At 45.9% G+C, this 18,876-nt stretch overlaps 2 protein-coding genes across 3 annotated transcripts in view; one reads left to right on the top strand and one right to left on the bottom strand.

Moving 5' to 3' along the window:
- Nucleotides 1-1,833: 1,833 nt before the first annotated feature.
- LOC135817261 (histone H2B, gonadal-like) lies at nucleotides 1,834-2,434 on the top strand. Its single transcript, XM_065330402.1, has one exon. It carries the CDS (start codon nucleotides 1,872-1,874, stop codon nucleotides 2,256-2,258), a length of 387 nt encoding a protein of 128 aa, XP_065186474.1. The 5' UTR covers nucleotides 1,834-1,871; the 3' UTR covers nucleotides 2,259-2,434.
- A 1,367-nt stretch (nucleotides 2,435-3,801) lies between these two features.
- LOC135817260 (mucin-5AC-like) overlaps nucleotides 3,802-18,876 on the bottom strand; it is a 40,591-nt gene continuing 25,516 nt past the window's right edge. For both annotated transcript variants that reach the window (XM_065330400.1, XM_065330401.1), the window contains exons 16-27: nucleotides 18,726-18,788; nucleotides 18,096-18,204; nucleotides 17,724-17,814; nucleotides 17,218-17,304; nucleotides 16,821-16,970; nucleotides 16,015-16,144; nucleotides 15,696-15,826; nucleotides 15,101-15,184; nucleotides 6,391-6,515; nucleotides 5,876-5,956; nucleotides 5,178-5,208; nucleotides 3,802-4,803 (exon numbers count right to left, since the gene is read on the bottom strand). In XM_065330400.1, the coding sequence (XP_065186472.1) occupies nucleotides 4,495-4,803; nucleotides 5,178-5,208; nucleotides 5,876-5,956; nucleotides 6,391-6,515; nucleotides 15,101-15,184; nucleotides 15,696-15,826; nucleotides 16,015-16,144; nucleotides 16,821-16,970; nucleotides 17,218-17,304; nucleotides 17,724-17,814; nucleotides 18,096-18,204; nucleotides 18,726-18,788 (1,391 nt within the window). In that variant the 3' untranslated portion in view covers nucleotides 3,802-4,494. The remainder of the gene's footprint in view (nucleotides 4,804-5,177; nucleotides 5,209-5,875; nucleotides 5,957-6,390; nucleotides 6,516-15,100; nucleotides 15,185-15,695; nucleotides 15,827-16,014; nucleotides 16,145-16,820; nucleotides 16,971-17,217; nucleotides 17,305-17,723; nucleotides 17,815-18,095; nucleotides 18,205-18,725; nucleotides 18,789-18,876) is intronic.

Here is an 18,876-nt window from a genome sequence, read left to right as displayed (position 1 = left end):
CATATCAATAATATTCACCGCATATTTACCGCAAATCATGCCTTATTATGCCGCGTTTTTTCCCCACGTTTTGTGCGATTTTCCCCGGGGACAGCTGATTGATACAGTGAGACTCAGCTGGGGTACATACTAGTACATGATACATGTACTGCCATAGAGTATCTTGGCCTTTGAGTTGTTTTCCTTTCTTCCTACATGTAGCTGTTCTTCTTGCCTTGTCAAGTAAAAGTTAGTTGTAGACAAATTAATTTGCTTTTTTTTAGTCTCCGCAAGCGTTAAAGAATACAAACAAACAAACAAAGTGCACACTTGAATGAGTTTCTCACCAGACTCGTACACGTGCAAAGCTGGTATCTGGCCAGCCATAAAATAATATGTAGCCTACTCGTATTATTGTAGAGGTTCCACCAGCCCCAGTGGAACCCCTATCAGACTTATTAGACCTGCATTGTGTATCTTGCCAAGGTCGACATGCTTGGCCACACTAGAAAGTCTAGACCAGTAAGTCAGTTAAAGTGGCTTGGGAAAGGAACAACTCGAGAAGTACTAGTAACAGTTGTTCACCTACAGTGATGAAGACTTCTTGAACTTCTTCAACTACAGGCTACTGTTGATCTACTTATTTATTTATCAAGACAACGTTCTCTCGTCTAGCTCTGCCATCACTGGTTCATAATACATGTACTGTGTACTGAAATCATTGACAAATCAAGTCACCAAATATCCACTACCACCTCAACAAGCACAATTTTTATGCAAAGGAAGATCGATGATCGATTCGAGTACCGATAGGCAAAGAAGCTTTTTCCAAACTGCAGCTGTACTGTGAAAATCGGTGTCACCAGGCAGATCGCGGATGCACCTACAACATTCAACAAACAACCTTTGAACAGGCGTAGAAGTACACAGGATAACGCTATTAACCCTCTCAGTGCCACGGGCGACTTTAGTCGCCCAAAATGAGTATGTGTGTACAAATAAATTCGTATCTCCACTTCTACACACAGGAGAGTTACAAACGACCACTCTACGTGTTCAGGAAGACCTTGGCTATCGACTCATCACATCGTTTTGTGTCCGTGAGGATAGATATCGCCAGGGTGAAGCTTGAAGCGCGCGCGCTCGGACAAACAATTGTCGCCCGTAGAAAACATGACGTATGCGCATCGCGGGTTTCTCTATTTCTTTCGCGGCAACCCATGCGTATTGGGTATCAAAACATCGAGATTTTCAGCGGCTTTCAGGCCAACTTTGTCCGAATTCCGTGCGTTGAAAGTTGACTGCACTGCGATCGATCGCGCGCGTGAGAAAGTGCAGATGCTACGAAAATGCAGAAAACGGACTTCGCTCAGGCGCCCTCGCGAGGAAGACTATTTTCGCTGCGTATATCTCTTCACAGCTGTCTGCCTGGCCATGATATCTTTCCAGAGAGCCATCGTTTGTAAAGATCCGTGGATATACAGCTGAGCTATGAAAAATTTGAGTTCAGCTCAACTCAGAAAAATTTGAATTTTTCCGACCCCCTTGGCACTGAAAGGGTTAATGGCCTACTGTAGGCTGATGCGACATGTCGACACTGTTCCGAACATACATTTTTTGAACTGACAAACGCGGGAAAAGTGGCAGCCGCTAGCCGCAGCCGTTGTGTGTGCATGGGTATGTACGCGTCACAGCCCGCCCGACTGTTTCCCGCTAATATTTCAAATGTCAGGATCTCCGTGGCAACTGCGCAAATCACCGTGTTCTCCAAGGTCGTCACCTCAGGGGTTCCAAAATCGAACCACAGTTTGGGATCTGTCATAAATAGAGGTGCAGGGCAGTTGACCAAGCATCAGTCATTGACTTTTCTCTCGTTTGCGAAGAATCTCAAGATGCCTGGAAAAGTTGCTGCCAAGGGTGGAAAGAGTGCCGTGAGCGGCAAGGCCACGAAGAAGGCCGTCACCGATGGAGGAGACAAGAAGAGGCGTCATCGCCGCCGTCGCGAGTCTTACTCCATCTACATCTACAAGGTCCTGAAGCAGGTACACCCTGACACTGGTGTGTCCAGCAAGGCCATGAGCATCATGAACTCTTTCGTCAGCGACATCTTCGAGCGCATTGCTGCTGAGGCTAGCCGTCTGGCTCACTACAACAAGAAGTCTACCATCACCAGCCGGGAAATCCAAACCGCTGTGCGTCTTCTGTTGCCTGGTGAGCTTGCCAAGCACGCCGTCAGCGAGGGTACCAAGGCCGTCACCAAGTACACCAGCAGCAAGTAAACACCTTGTCTCGAGATGTGATCGCTTGATTCTTCAAAAACAACCGGCTTTTTTCAAAGCCACCACATACAATCAAAAGGAAGTTGCTGTCCGTTTCGTATTTTGTGATGTATGTGATTGCATGATCTTTCGCAAGAAAAATAGTTACAGTACCGTTGCACACACTGCCGTAAAAATCTTGCCTGCGCTCTTGCTTGGTTTCTCTATGTTTTGCTATACATACTGTCCACACGGGATATTTGCGAAAAAGTACAAGTAGACTTGAAAGGCCCAGGCTAACCCCTCGGACAGAATGTATGTTCTTGGACGCGCGACTAGACCCGCCGGTTCCATTGTACACGTAGAGTGCGTATTGCCACTATTGGAGTCCTTGCCCCCGTGGATTGCTGCAGAACCTCAACCTCAGTTGTGTTGTCCGCAGTGTTCAGAAAATCCCGCGTGAAAGTGGGAGCAGCTTTTCGTTCTGAAGACTTTTGTGAGCTTTCCATATGATTTTATTTTGGTTCAGAATTGTTATTTAGGGACAAAATTTCGGTGGGCAGAAATTCGATAGTATTACACTCATTTTCCATGCAGCATACACACCGCGGTACCGTGCGACTTTGGAGGTGGGCCATATCGGGCGGCCCTCAGGAAAAAGAAATAAAATAAAAATTGAAAATTGAAGCCAATTGCAAACATTTCCACTTGGTGCCATATTTCAGTGTAACTAAAATAATTTAATTAAAGACTTTTTGATTCTGCAACAAACCAAGAAGACGCTACATGTACGATCAAGGACAAGGGGGTTCCTCACTATTCTCCCCTGGAACAAAAATTGAAGCCAATTGCAGGCATTTCGTGCCATGTCGTGTACGTGAACTGCTATGAAAGAATTTTTAAATAACCGACGAGGAGACAACAGTCGTAAAATAGCAATGAAAAATATCAATTGTTCACTCATAATCATGTATAAACAATTAAAATGAAACAATTCCAGAACGTTTTCGTGTGACCATCATCAGTGGAACATCGTCACATAGTAAGAATCACTAAAACAACCAGTTATATAGCTAGAGTAACATGAAAAGAAGCGTGAGAATGCAGCACAGCTAGCGGTTATGCATAACGCGTGTAGTGTGAACCTTTGCAGTGTATCTGAGAATGGTAGCAGTAGATGAATGTGGCAGCTGTGAGTGCGTGTGAACAAAAACTGGTGAGTGCGTATTATTTAAAAAGTGTGAGTGCTACAACATTTTCTTTTTGCTTGCATAGAACAGGGTCACGTGTGCGAATATATACAGCTTCCAACACCTGCAACTGCTTAAAGAAACGCGCGCGACAAATAACACTAAACGATGTTCCACTGATGATGGTCACACGAAAACGTTCTGGAATTGTTTCATTTTAATTGTTTATACATGATTATGAGTGCACAATTGATATTTTTCATTGCTAAAGAATTTTTAATTCTGCAATAAACCAATATCGCGGGGAGAAGGATTTGCGCTGAGCTGTGATCATGGCCCGCCCCGGCTGTGACGACCTTGCACACAGGTACGAGTAGTGATAATAAAAAATACATCAAGAAAGCAAGTCCAGAAATACCTGTACGTCTGTCCAGCCTGAAATGCTAAGAACAACACAGCCTATTAATAAAGTTCAGAACAACAGTGTTGGTTTTCCTGCAACTTTTGGGGTACATGATTATTACGATCCAGTACAAATTGTTTCTAAGAACGCAGCCAGTTTGCTGAAAATAAGAACCCCTCGGAAACAACTTTACGTTCTTGGGACGCGAGACTTTACTGTACGCTCCCTACTAGGGAGTTGCAAACTCTGGTCAGATGCAATGTGCACTCTTCTCGTATGACAAATCACACTGGACACCCTCAGTCCTGTGTAAAAAGGACTTCTTCAGAAGTTCCTACCGTAAAAAGAGGCAATAATAATATAATTAGAAATGCCTAGATAGAATAATGATACAATCATATCTGCCACCAAGTACTAGGCGTACAGCATGCTAACAGTAGCCAGCACTGGCTTGGGTGATGTCAAAACATCTCAAGTGAAAGGGATGAGTAAATAAAAAATGCGTGTGCAAAGTTGTGTTAAAAAAATGCATGCCACCTTGGACAAGTCACTTTGCGTCCACGCATACAGAGCTGACACAAGATGGAATCCAAGGTGACAAAATTGTTCGGTACCAGCACTATCCCGGCCTGTGCAATACACACCTGTCTTCTTCGTCCTCAGCCTAGCAATACGCTGCCATGTCGTAAAGCCATGCTTCCGCCTCGTCTCGGCTCTCCGCTTTCAGCGTCCACTGACGGTCCTCAGCCATGAAGCTGATAACGGATGGGTCTTCTTTGTCATGCTCTGCGACAACTCCACGCAAGTAGATAGCCCCGAGCGCCTTGCCGCCTTCTTTCTTGTAGTAGTAGAGGCTGCCAGCCTCGGCCAGCTCAAAGAACCGCTTGTCAAACTTGGCTGCTCGGTGTTTGCCACCGCTCAGCTTCATCAAGTAGCCCTTTCGCGTGGGCTTGTTGCCTCCTCGTCGCCCCGCCTTGAAAAAAAGAACACAGAAGAAAAAGGTGAGAGGAGTGAGAGATTATACTCGCCTATACTATCACAAAACCTAGTTTAAAGCATGTATACAGAGTAAAGACTTGACAACTGGTGCGTGCACAAATGTTACCATGGTAACCAAGCACAAAAAGACGAAGGCACACCTGATATTAACTGGCTTGAGGGAAAGAGACAAACGGACAAGCACGCCTGATAGCTAGAAAAGAAAACATACACACAAGGAATGGCTGCATGTGGACACGTGGCATTAGCTGAGGATGGGTCTAAACGTCACAGTCACTGATATCACACCGGCAACAGCAAGAGGAGCAGACACACTGCTACACTGTATCTAGTTTCTGTTCAACTTACCATAGCCATACCGAGAGATGACGATGGCGTGCTGTAGACAGAAACGCACCGTGCATATGCAAACACACATACACACATGCACAGACACATATGAGTACACTCACACGGACAATACAGTGCTATAAGCTATGTCACATATCGACTGAACGAGACAACCAGCTTGTCGGAAAAATGCTATACTGGGTGCACAAGCTCCTTCAAAACGCAGAAGACTGCACGGCGCGAACATATCAAAAGGTCCTTTCCACAGGTGTTCATGCAGGATGCGAAGAGTTATTCCCACCTCGATAGGACAGCAATGTGCCACAGACACAGATCATGTGATTCATAAATCCAGCAACTAGTACATGAAAAGTACTTTGAAGTATAAAAATCAAGCCTGAGCCTGAGAGCTGCTGTGGCATGTGTGTAGCACTCAAACCGGTGAACATGTGCGCACTGCACTGACTGTCTTTAATGCTCCTCATTGTTTGTTTGTTTTTTGTTTGTTTTTACCAGGCGTGGGCCATCCCCTGATGTCATAGGTGCCAACTGTACTGCTGCATGTACATGTCCAATAAAAGTGTCTTTACAAAAAAAAATCAAGCCTGAGAGCTGCGCAAACACTAGCGTTTATCCTGCATTCGGACCTCTCAGCCTCTCAGCTGGAGTACAACGTATCTCTGTTCATGCTCGAATTATTAGTTTCAGTAACTCACGTAGGGCGAGCTGCTGCAGCCTTTGCTTGCTCTGCTCGTCTCTTTTCAGCAGCCTTCTCCGCCTTCTCTGCCATTTCAGCTCTGCAGCAACAAAGCACAGAACATGCGTTACATAACTAACAATGAGAAACCGGGAGGAACGTTGGCATGGTGCAATCAGGAGAAGCACAGTGCCTGGCATATTCTATCAGTACACGCGTAAGCTAGAATATCTATTATAGTAGCACAGACTACTATAATAATCATGCTCGATTACACAGCCATGTCATGCTTGCTGCTCTGCAAAAACTTCCAAAAAGCCAACTGCCACATAAAAACAGAATGCTACACATTCTGGTGCGTGCCACTGGCGCTCAAATGCAGACACACACAAACAAACATATACACAAGTCCGCACACACCAGCACGAATTATTGAATACCCCACACACGCGTGTGCACACGCACACACACACACACACACACACACACACACACACACACACACACACACACACACATGTACAACCAGCTTACTTTCTCTTCTCTTGCTCTTCTTCGGACTCTTTTTCCATGATGACGCGCTCGAGATGTGACAGGAATTCGTTGATGTATCCAAACACTTCATCGCTGTCCACACTTGGTTGCTCACCAAGAAACGTCTGAGAGAATGCAAGCAACATTGACACCATGGACCAAAACGTCGAATAGTGAGCTGAGCCGTTGAACTTGGTACACAGATCTACTTCTGAAGTACAAGGACTCGTTTTCTAGTACTGACGAAGAAAAAGGGAATTCAATTGTGAACTCGGATGATGAGCCAATTTATGTGGAGTTCAGTAGGATGTTGGCGTTTCGGTGTGTCACAATTCGTCTTCACTTAGCTTCCCCTTTCTATGTTTATTACATAAACTTGAGCCTCCCAAGTTGGGTGATCTGTTGCATTACGTTGTCGAGTTGTAGTAAGGCCGGTATGTCCAATAGTCTTACTAGTTTCGTCATCATCCAGTAACTTTCAGCATTCCTTGTAGCCATGGGGCGTAGCTCGGGTTCTTCTTCGTTGCGCTTCCTTCCCCTCTTGGACCTTTCCGAACCTGAGTTGTTGGTTTGTGCCTGGGAGAAATGTTGGAGCTAGGTGTCAGGTTGCTGAATGTCTCAGTACTCCTTGTCAGTTTCGTGCCATTTTGTCGCACTCGCTGACTGTATATGATTCTGGTTACGTTGGTGGACAGTCAGTAATAGCTCGTAACATTTTGTCCTTCTCCTTTTTTACCTGAATTCATTTCTCTCAATTTCTCTGCCTCCAATATTTGGCAGGTCCCCTATATTGGGGTCCCAAAAGGACCAAAAATGAAATTTGTCAGAATACTGTAAAAAGTTTCCTCTGAGACAAAAATGCGATAATACTCATAAAAAGGACACACTTCAGGCTCATTACAAACATCTTGAAAGTTTTTGTCTTCACAAGTATACTTTCACCTGATACTGTATTTCACCTGACGAGAAGGCTTGAAAGTATACTTGTGAAGACAAAAACTTTCAAGATGTTTGTAATGAGCCTGAAGTGTGTCCTTTTTATGAGTATAATACTGTAAAACATGTAATTTTCGGTGTAACTTTAATTTCAGTGATTTCGGTAGAGAAACCAGGCACCTAAATTGAGGGCTGCAACGAATATTCTATTTCACAAACGAACGAATACTCATCCGTAACGAACGAATAATAATTAGGAGTCAAACGGGTGTACCTTTAACTAACGAACGGGTAATTTTTTTAACAGGCGGGTTAACGGGTACCCTTTAGCAGCCATGTTTAGGTTTTTGCGCAATTTTTACATAAATCAAGATTATAATTCATCTGTTCTCGGGTTGCATTTTGATATCATGTTGTGATCCGCAAATCGATTGGTGTCTGATAGTCGCAGGAGTAGATTTACTAGGTGCGAAAATGCAACAACAATGCAGACATCCAGCGTTGAGTTGTAAATAATCGACTCCCGCCTGGAATACACGATCCCAGCAGTGTTGCTCCACACTGATTGGTTCATCAAAATCCAAACGGGTACCCTTTTACTAACGGTACCTGAGGTTAACGGTCGGGTACCCGGGTACCCGGTACACCCCTTTGACCCCTAATAATAATATTCGATACCAAAAGAATCTTAGAAAGTGTTTGGCTAGTCCCCGGTTGTTCTAGACCAAGTAGATGTCTAGTGGAGTCATGTCCACAACTGTAAATCATATTATTTTAACGACCCGCAAAGTTAACGATTTTCTGATTTTCGAAGGTTAACGGTTTGAAAACTTAACGATTTTCTCAGACAGATGCAATAATACTTCGAAGTACTACGAATGCTCGTCAAGGACATTCGTTGTTGTCCATCACAGTAAACCAGGAACGTCGCTGCGACATGGTGTTGAGAAGCAAGACATCGATCTCAGGAGAATAAAGAAAATGAAATTTATCCAGCGTAAGCGTAAAAAATTCCAATTTTTCGATCTCCTGCCGCTTCGTCAAAATGCATCTGAGAGACTTCGGAGTTGTTCGAACTGACTGCTGAGCGTCTCTGCTATCATCTAGATCTTTCCATTGTTGAATTCCGTTGAGAATTGACCGAGTTACGATCCGTTGAACACGCGCTGCATGCCATAATGTGAAATGATCGATTTCAATCGTGCGAGGCCCAAATGCATACGACTTTTGCTAACGAATTTTAAAATAACGACTAATCTTTGCTCGTTAACTCGTTAGATTTACTTGTTCGTTACATATTCATGATTTACAGTACTCTTGTGAGTCATAGTCCCCTTTCTCAACACATAACACATGTACATATCACTCCATCCGTTCAAGAATTACTACAGTAGATCGACACGAGCAGAGTGTGCGCACTTGTCAAAACGAAAGAATATTCTAAAGGGGAAAATATTCCTTCTATCGGGTTCCAAACGAATATTTGAATATTCCTTGCAGCCCTATTTAAATTACACCTAAAAGCCACAAGAGTATGCACTGTATGTGAAGGGAACACTGGTCACCTAATTCTACATTACACCTGAAACCTGACAGGTCTCTGTCACCGAAATTTTAATGCACCTAAAATAACATGTTTTACAGTAAGGCCATATTCAGCTCATTTCCTCCTGAAGTGATAAACTTTCTGCAGGTGTAAACAACACGACGGTTGGGGGGAATTCAAAAAATTCAAACCACCTGCCACTGCGAATTTGTAAAAAAATCAGCTGATCTCCACTTTGAATGCAGTTTGCAAGCGTGCTCAATCTTCGTTCCGAATCATCTGCGCGGATCGCGGAGGGCACCAAGATAGCCAGCTAGATGGCTAGGACAAGTTGCATACCGTAGCGTACATCTACTCCACATGATCTCTGTATTGTGCATGCAGTGCTCCTGGTACGGTGTCGGCACGAACAAACACAAAGCGAGTCCAGGATCGAGTCGGACAAAGGAAATACAGAAAGTTGGAAATTGGCATGTCCATTGTTCTCTGTAACTTTAGTCTTCTGGTCATGGGCAATAAGAGGAAGAAGAGCGCGCACTACAGAGCCAACAAGCGTGTTTTCTACGGGAATCGGTTCCAGAACCCCAAGCGCACAGATCTGGAGGAAGAGAGCGAGTCTGCATCTCGTGCTCAGACTGAAAGTGACTCTGAGCAATAGGGAGTAGCTGACACGTCTCATAGCTGTGAACACTTGGCTGGCGATCAAGAGTCACTTGCAGATGAGGGTACTGAGAGCGCTGAGGACTCCGATGAAGACTAAAGTGTGGAGAGTGATGATGAAGTCCTGGATTCTGACAACCGGAAATTGCTGAATTTATTGCCCATGTCAGCAGTTTGCAGAAAATGTAAGAAAGGCAACCTGGTAGTGCTTGAGAAGCGACGAGCTGGCCTAGCCTTGATAATAGAAGCGACGAGCTGGCCTAGCCTTGATAATAGAAGCGACGAGCTGGCCTAGCCTTGATAATAGAAGCGACGAGCTGGCCTAGCCTTGATAATAGAAGTGACGAGCTGGCCTAGCCTTGATAATAGAAGTGACGAGCTGGCCTAGCCTTGATAATAGAAGCGACGAGCTGGCCTAGCCTTGATAATAGAAGCGACGAGCTGGCCTAGCCTTGATAATAGAAGCGACGAGCTGGCCTAGCCTTGATAATAGAAGTGACGAGCTGGCCTAGCCTTGATAATAGAAGCGACGAGCTGGCCTAGCCTTGATAATAGAAGCGACGAGCTGGCCTAGCCTTGATAATAGAAGCGACGAGCTGGCCTAGCCTTGATAATAGAAGCGACGAGCTGGCCTAGCCTTGATAATAGAAGCGACGAGCTGGCCTAGCCTTGATAATAGAAGTGATGAGCTGGCCTAGCCTTGATAATAGAAGTGATGAGCTGGCCTAGCCTTGATAATAGAAGTGATGAGCTGGCCTAGCCTTGATAATAGAAGTGATGAGCTGGCCTAGCCTTGATAATAGAAGCGACGAGCTGGCCTAGCCTTGATAATAGAAGTGATGAGCTGGCCTAGCCTTGATAATAGAAGTGATGAGCTGGCCTAGCCTTGATAATAGAAGCGACGAGCTGGCCTAGCCTTGATAATAGAAGCGACGAGCTGGCCTAGCCTTGATAATAGAAGTGACGAGCTGGCCTAGCCTTGATAATAGAAGTGACGAGCTGGCCTAGCCTTGATAATAGAAGTGACGAGCTGGCCTAGCCTTGATAATAGAAGCGACGAGCTGGCCTAGCCTTGATAATAGAAGTGACGAGCTGGCCTAGCCTTGATAATAGAAGTGACGAGCTGGCCTAGCCTTGATAATAGAAGTGACGAGCTGGCCTAGCCTTGATAATAGAAGCGACGAGCTGGCCTAGCCTTGATAATAGAAGTGACGAGCTGGCCTAGCCTTGATAATAGAAGTGACGAGCTGGCCTAGCCTTGATAATAGAAGTGACGAGCTGGCCTAGCCTTGATAATAGAAGTGACGAGCTGGCCTAGCCTTGATAATAGAAGCGACGAGCTGGCCTAGCCTTGATAATAGAAGTGACGAGCTGGCCTAGCCTTGATAATAGAAGTGACGAGCTGGCCTAGCCTTGATAATAGAAGTGACGAGCTGGCCTAGCCTTGATAATAGAAGCGACGAGCTGGCCTAGCCTTGATAATAGAAGTGACGAGCTGGCCTAGCCTTGATAATAGAAGCGACGAGCTGGCCTAGCCTTGATAATAGAAGTGACGAGCTGGCCTAGCCTTGATAATAGAAGTGACGAGCTGGCCTAGCCTTGATAATAGAAGCGACGAGCTGGCCTAGCCTTGATAATAGAAGTGACGAGCTGGCCTAGCCTTGATAATAGAAGTGACGAGCTGGCCTAGCCTTGATAATAGAAGTGACGAGCTGGCCTAGCCTTGATAATAGAAGTGACGAGCTGGCCTAGCCTTGATAATAGAAGCGACGAGCTGGCCTAGCCTTGATAATAGAAGCGACGAGCTGGCCTAGCCTTGATAATAGAAGTGACGAGCTGGCCTAGCCTTGATAATAGAAGTGATGAGCTGGCCTAGCCTTGATAATAGAAGCGACGAGCTGGCCTAGCCTTGATAATAGAAGCGACGAGCTGGCCTAGCCTTGATAATAGAAGTGACGAGCTGGCCTAGCCTTGATAATAGAAGTGACGAGCTGGCCTAGCCTTGATAATAGAAGTGACGAGCTGGCCTAGCCTTGATAATAGAAGCGACGAGCTGGCCTAGCCTTGATAATAGAAGTGACGAGCTGGCCTAGCCTTGATAATAGAAGTGACGAGCTGGCCTAGCCTTGATAATAGAAGTGACGAGCTGGCCTAGCCTTGATAATAGAAGCGACGAGCTGGCCTAGCCTTGATAATAGAAGCGACGAGCTGGCCTAGCCTTGATAATAGAAGCGACGAGCTGGCCTAGCCTTGATAATAGAAGCGACGAGCTGGCCTAGCCTTGATAATAGAAGCGACGAGCTGGCCTAGCCTTGATAATAGAAGTGATGAGCTGGCCTAGCCTTGATAATAGAAGTGATGAGCTGGCCTAGCCTTGATAATAGAAGTGATGAGCTGGCCTAGCCTTGATAATAGAAGTGATGAGCTGGCCTAGCCTTGATAATAGAAGCGACGAGCTGGCCTAGCCTTGATAATAGAAGTGATGAGCTGGCCTAGCCTTGATAATAGAAGTGATGAGCTGGCCTAGCCTTGATAATAGAAGCGACGAGCTGGCCTAGCCTTGATAATAGAAGCGACGAGCTGGCCTAGCCTTGATAATAGAAGTGACGAGCTGGCCTAGCCTTGATAATAGAAGTGACGAGCTGGCCTAGCCTTGATAATAGAAGTGACGAGCTGGCCTAGCCTTGATAATAGAAGCGACGAGCTGGCCTAGCCTTGATAATAGAAGTGACGAGCTGGCCTAGCCTTGATAATAGAAGTGACGAGCTGGCCTAGCCTTGATAATAGAAGTGACGAGCTGGCCTAGCCTTGATAATAGAAGCGACGAGCTGGCCTAGCCTTGATAATAGAAGTGACGAGCTGGCCTAGCCTTGATAATAGAAGTGACGAGCTGGCCTAGCCTTGATAATAGAAGTGACGAGCTGGCCTAGCCTTGATAATAGAAGTGACGAGCTGGCCTAGCCTTGATAATAGAAGCGACGAGCTGGCCTAGCCTTGATAATAGAAGAGACGAGCTGGCCTAGCCTTGATAATAGAAGTGACGAGCTGGCCTAGCCTTGATAATAGAAGTGACGAGCTGGCCTAGCCTTGATAATAGAAGCGACGAGCTGGCCTAGCCTTGATAATAGAAGCGACGAGCTGGCCTAGCCTTGATAATAGAAGTGACGAGCTGGCCTAGCCTTGATAATAGAAGTGACGAGCTGGCCTAGCCTTGATAATAGAAGCGACGAGCTGGCCTAGCCTTGATAATAGAAGTGACGAGCTGGCCTAGCCTTGATAATAGAAGTGACGAGCTGGCCTAGCCTTGATAATAGAAGTGACGAGCTGGCCTAGCCTTGATAATAGAAGTGACGAGCTGGCCTAGCCTTGATAATAGAAGTGACGAGCTGGCCTAGCCTTGATAATAGAAGCGACGAGCTGGCCTAGCCTTGATAATAGAAGTGACGAGCTGGCCTAGCCTTGATAATAGAAGCGACGAGCTGGCCTAGCCTTGATAATAGAAGTGACGAGCTGGCCTAGCCTTGATAATAGAAGCGACGAGCTGGCCTAGCCTTGATAATAGAAGCGACGAGCTGGCCTAGCCTTGATAATAGAAGCGACGAGCTGGCCTAGCCTTGATAATAGAAGTTGCATGTGACTACTGCACTTCTGTTGCTTCAACGCCCCCCCGCAGTGAGAAAGACCTTCAACGCCCCCCCCCGCAGTGAGAAAGACCTTCAACGCCCCCCCGCAGTGAGAAAGACCTTCAACGCCCCCCCGCAGTGAGAAAGACCTTCAACGCCCCCCCGCAGTGAGAAAGACCTTCAACGCCCCCCCCCCCCCGCAGTGAGAAAGACCTTCAACGCCCCCCGCAGTGAGAAAGACATGCAGCTATAACAAATTGAATGGAAAGAGCGTGTTGGCTATGTACCTGCATAGAAGAGGCCGCGAGGGTTTCTGGAAATTGTGTGCATTCCTCCATTTGCCAGCACCAGTTGCGAAGAAGAACTACCAGCGCCACGTAAAGATACTTCACCAAAGTAGTATGTGTTGGGCGGGTTCTGGAAAGGATAGGAAGCAGCACCTTCCGAAAATCGTCATCGGTGGTGTCGAGGACTTTGGCACTGTCAGCGACGGAGATGATGGCGTCATACTCCGAAGATGGGTCGATGGGAGACGCTCCTTCTACAAGCTCGATGAATTGCATGATGAAGAATGTTCCCAAGATATAGTCGACATCTTCGCAGATGCGTCATATTTGGATTCGAGTGACATCATGCAATTGATCAAGGAGGCGAATCACAATGAAGTGTATCGGGTGGACAACATGAGTGTACGACATAGTACCAAGGCCATTCAACTCCGTGCCGTAGCCACACGAGTCATGCGGATTCGTGTGCAAGTCGGCATAATTGATATCAGCGAGGATGGCTTCATCTCAAAATTGCCCGAGTCAACATGCGATACAATGGAGATGCGAAGGAGGTCGTCGACTGACAATATGATGGATGACCGGGTGGAACCGTTGGTGCATATCAGAGCGTCTGATAACTCCTCATTGTACTGCGTGTCGCGCAAGAGGTCGTGGATTAATCCACTAAAGTTACTGCAAGTTTGAGCATGAAAAATACTGCTGAAGCTGTTTTCGCACAACGAGATGCAGCCAGAGAGGAATCACAAGCAGAGATCGCCGTCACAACGGACGGAATATGCGATGGGGATACAGCTCCTTATATGGCGAGCAGACTGCAGTTGCTTGGGAGACGCACACATTTGTGGACGTGGAACGCTGTCCCGCCATTGTACTTTCTGCACAAGTAAGAAGACTTCCTTCCGGAAACGTAGCCTATCAGAAGAAGAATTTGCAGCATTCAAAGCAGGCCATGCAAATACAGTGCTATGAAATCCAGTCGCGTCACTCAAGTTTGCGCCTTGCATCATTCCGCAGCCTAGTGCTCGCAGGTCTATGGCTGCGCAGCGCCCGACGCGTACTTGAGTGACGCGGCTGGATTTCATTGGGCAGCACTGTAGTAGCTGCCAGTTCAATACCAGTGTGTCGTCACCTGCGATGGAGACCGATGCTGTGAAGGTACTCTGGAAGCGGTCCGAGGAGATCAACAAGCTTCGGTGTGTAAACTACATAGGAGATGCCACCGCCGACTTCAGTGCCTATCCAAGTGTGCGTGCATGCAAGCCCTAGGGAGACGTAACAATTGAGAAGGAGTAATGCGTGGGGCGTGTTCAAAAGCGTCTCGGTACGAACCTGAGCGTTCTTAAAGAGAAAAGTGGAACCAAGCTGCCGGCAGATGGCAAACCAATTGGAAGAAAGGATAGGCTCACTGCTATGTTTGAAACCAGAGCAAAGAGACGCAAGCTAGTTTGTTCTTTTGTTGCCATAAATATGTGATTAGAAAGATCACTGTATCGGAAGCTCGTCAGTTTCAATCAAAAAAGGGCAAAGAGACGCAAGCAAGTTTGTACTTCTGTTTCCATAAATATGTGATCAGAAAGATTGTATTGTATGTATTGGAGGCTCGTCAGTTTCTATTTGAAAAATAATTAAAATCACATCATAGTGCATCCACTCACCAGAACTTTAGAGAACATCCCGTTCATCTCTTCGCCCATTAGCTGCACTTTAGTCAGCTTAGACCGATGAATGTCAACAAAGCGCTGTACCCAACAACAAACACGCATGCACGCAAACGTCACAATGAGATGCTACTTACAAAACTTGCATCAAACGCCAGAAGAAGATAGGGGAAATAGTGACCTTCAATAAATACAAGAAAGGGTGGGGGGGGGGGGGGCAACTGACAACTGCTCCATTCAGTTGTTACTATTCGCCCCACGCATTGCGCTGATTCATTTGAAAAAAATAGTTTATTGGTACATGTACTGTAAATATGACTTTTCAGGCCAGTCACCCATCGTCAGAAAGGTTTACAAGTACAAGGGGCGAACATGGCCATTTGATAGCAATGTGAAAGCAAGCAAGAGCGTATGTATTTGCATGTACCAACAACAACATCAACACCCAATACAATAAGTTCTTTTATTATAAACAGGAGCAATCTAAAAAAGGATTCTTATTAGATACATGTAAAAAAATAATAACGTGCTTCCCATCCTCCACTTCAAGTACATTCTAGAAAGCACAAGAATAATTGAGCCTCTATCGTACCATGACTTTGCTGTGGAAAGACTTCTCCGCCGAAGAGTGATCTTTCTCCACGAGCTTCTCCGCATTCCGGACAATCTTGTCCAAGTCCTTCTCCATGACTTCAATTTCACCAGCCAGCGAGCGCAGCGAGACTGTACATAACACGAATCATCAGACAAAAGAAGCTGGGAAAAATTCTTGCTTCAAAACCATCTAATGCTACACAAATACAGGGGACAGGAGGCCGCCTTCCCTGAAGCTTCCAGTGGTTTCACACTCTGATCATCAGATGATCAGACACGATCATCTGACTCCCTATAGCTGACATCCAGTCACTTACTTTCAGCTGTACCGCGGATAGTCTTCATCGTTGTCGGCAACTTCCTTAGCTCCGGCTCCTTAGGCATGACCTTCTCATACACTAGATGGAGAACATTGTAGTTGCGGTCCTTGCCACGGAGTGAGCAGAACTATTCACGAGGAGAAAGCAAAGTTTACAACCAACAACACACCGTGAGCAGTGGCATTGGAACCAGCATGGCAGTTGCAGCCAAGCCCGCATCAAAATATTCAGAAATGAAGACCACAGCAAACATCTATTATTATAGATATTTTCGGATGGAGAGCCAAGGATTAAGATTAAAAAAGAATTGTTGAATGTCAGTATCACATCAGTCAGTTTTGTGCTAATTGTTGTACAGTTTGACGTATATATTATAACAAGGGACCGAGTGTATATCGAGAAATATCGACCAGTTATAAAAACCTAGGCTTCGCCTCGGTTTTTATACTGGTCTATTTATAAACTTCATGGGAGATCTGGTATATGAGTGTGGGTGTATATGGAGTGAGGTATAATCACCATTATCCTGCTTATAATCGTTTGTGTTGGACAAAACGGATAACTTATGGTCCTCTCTTTTTTTTAGATATTTTCCAGCATTAAAATAAGGCATTTTCTGGGGTCTGGAATTGGTCGCACCAACGGCACACGTACAACATGACAGCTGGGAGAAACAGATGAAGGGCACCTCGGAGCCAATTCTTGCAAGGCCCTAGCGTAAGCACGGTTATGCATGTAGCTATTCTGAAATCAATACAACACTGTCACACAGTGGTGCATTCTGAAAGGCATGCTGAGCTCACTTTAGGCAGAGAGGAAAGCTTGAAGCCGTAGCATTCGCCTCTCGCCGTGCCAGAGTTGAGATAATTGCCAATAGCGAGGATGTACTCGAGAAGGCGCTTGAACGCCGGTGTGAACACTTCCTTGCATGCCGTCAGACCTCTTTCTATGACCTGCCAATCCAAATACACCACAGCACATTACATGTTCAAAGAACGAAAAATCCAAGCAGCCTACACACGGCACAATATACAAAGGGAACAGGGAGATGTCGCACATGTGCTTCAAAAGCAGCCCGAGGTTAAGGGGCAGCATGTACTAGTATTAGCAGCAAGACTTCCATGAACACTAAACAACATGATTCACAACTGGCGTGCATATCCATCAGCTCTAGATGACACGTCTCCACGCACTACCCACCGCGGACATCTCCTCCAACTGCATGGGGAACTCCTGCACTAGCAGCTGCATGTCAATGTACTGTGCAAGCTTGGGCACTTTGCACAGCTATGGCAAGAAGGAAACAGGATGCAGCAAACAACAACAGCAGCAGCAGAGGCGGCAGCAGCAGCAACAACAGTCAACTCAATTGACCCAATGCTTTTACGTTATCAGCTCATGGAGAACACAGTAGCATAGCAAAAAACACTTTTCAATATTACAGTCAATCCACCAGGACAAACTCTATGACCATGTGACCTGGTGCATAGTTATCGAGTCTGCACAGCGTAAGGTAACTGCCACACTACAACGATCAAATCTCTCCTTCTAACACACAAGGCTGGAGACCATCAACTGTGTTCTTTTTCACCTGTCTACATCACACGCCAAAGCACCCGTTTACAATAGCCTGCTCCATTCGCACGAGAGATGGCTGATCTTCAAATGCCATAGTACAATTCACACAAGACTGTTCAGCCCCATACCTGATACATGAACTGATCCACATCTTGAAGACTGCTGACAGTACCCTTGAAATCCTTATACACCTCACGGTCATCAGCACTCGGTTGAAATCTAACAACCACACACACCAGAAGCAAAGAAACGAGAGCTGCTGCAAGGTCAGCAGGGAAATACGTAGGTTAAACAAATGGCATACGTCTCCTAAATTTACAACGCGTCAACTATCCCCAGCAGTCCAAGCCACTTTCCTTATCTAAGGTCTTCTGGACTTCAAGGTAATAGCACTGGTAAAGGTTGCCGAATGGCAATTTTCAAATCACATGGGTAGAGCTATTGTAGAGACTTCTTGTTTCTTTCGCAGTTCTAATACACAGAGAGCAGAACAAACTGACCTCTTCAAACACATAATGTGGTCGACAGTAAGACAAGAGCCATCGTCGGTTTCCAGGAGTCGCCGTGTAATGTCCTGAACGGAGAGCTTGCAGCCAGACATGAAAATACCTACGAAGGCAGGCAAACAGCCACACGTGCACACACACACACACACAGGCGCGCACACACGCACACCCACCCACACAACACACACACACAGGCGCGCGCACACGCACCCACACAACACACACACACACACACACACACACGCACACACACACACACACACACACACACACACACACACACACACAGACGCACACACGGACACATATACACAAAAGAACCATTGAACAATAATCATCACGTACATCAGTAAACAGGGTGAAAAGTTTTACGGTGCACAGGTGACAACCGGCAATCAGGTACTAAAAGTAAAAAAAACAAAACTAAACATTGGTTTGTCGGTAATGAAGTCTTTAAAAAAATTGTTGTCGACCACGTGCTGCACTGATTTTTTACTTTTCGATGACATCATGCACGCGCAAAGCTCGTGTGTTCGCTGACATCCCTAATCCAATCACTGAAATAATAGACGCGGGCATGCATACATCTACAGCCAAATACAGCACCAACCCAGCGTAGCTTACCGACATTGCGGGCTTTGCCACTCTCCATTAGCAGTTTCTTACTGTCCTTCTTCTCAACAGCAACTGAACATGCAAAACATCAGAAATAAATGCAAACATACACACACACACACACACACACACACACACATACACACACATACACAAACAC

Source organism: Sycon ciliatum, chromosome 5 (genome assembly GCF_964019385.1).
Source record: "Sycon ciliatum chromosome 5, ocSycCili1.1, whole genome shotgun sequence".
NCBI classification, from domain to species: Eukaryota; Metazoa; Porifera; class Calcarea; order Leucosolenida; family Sycettidae; genus Sycon; species Sycon ciliatum.
Note: the sequence above shows the minus strand (reverse complement) of the source record. Positions and strands in the feature narration are given on the sequence as shown.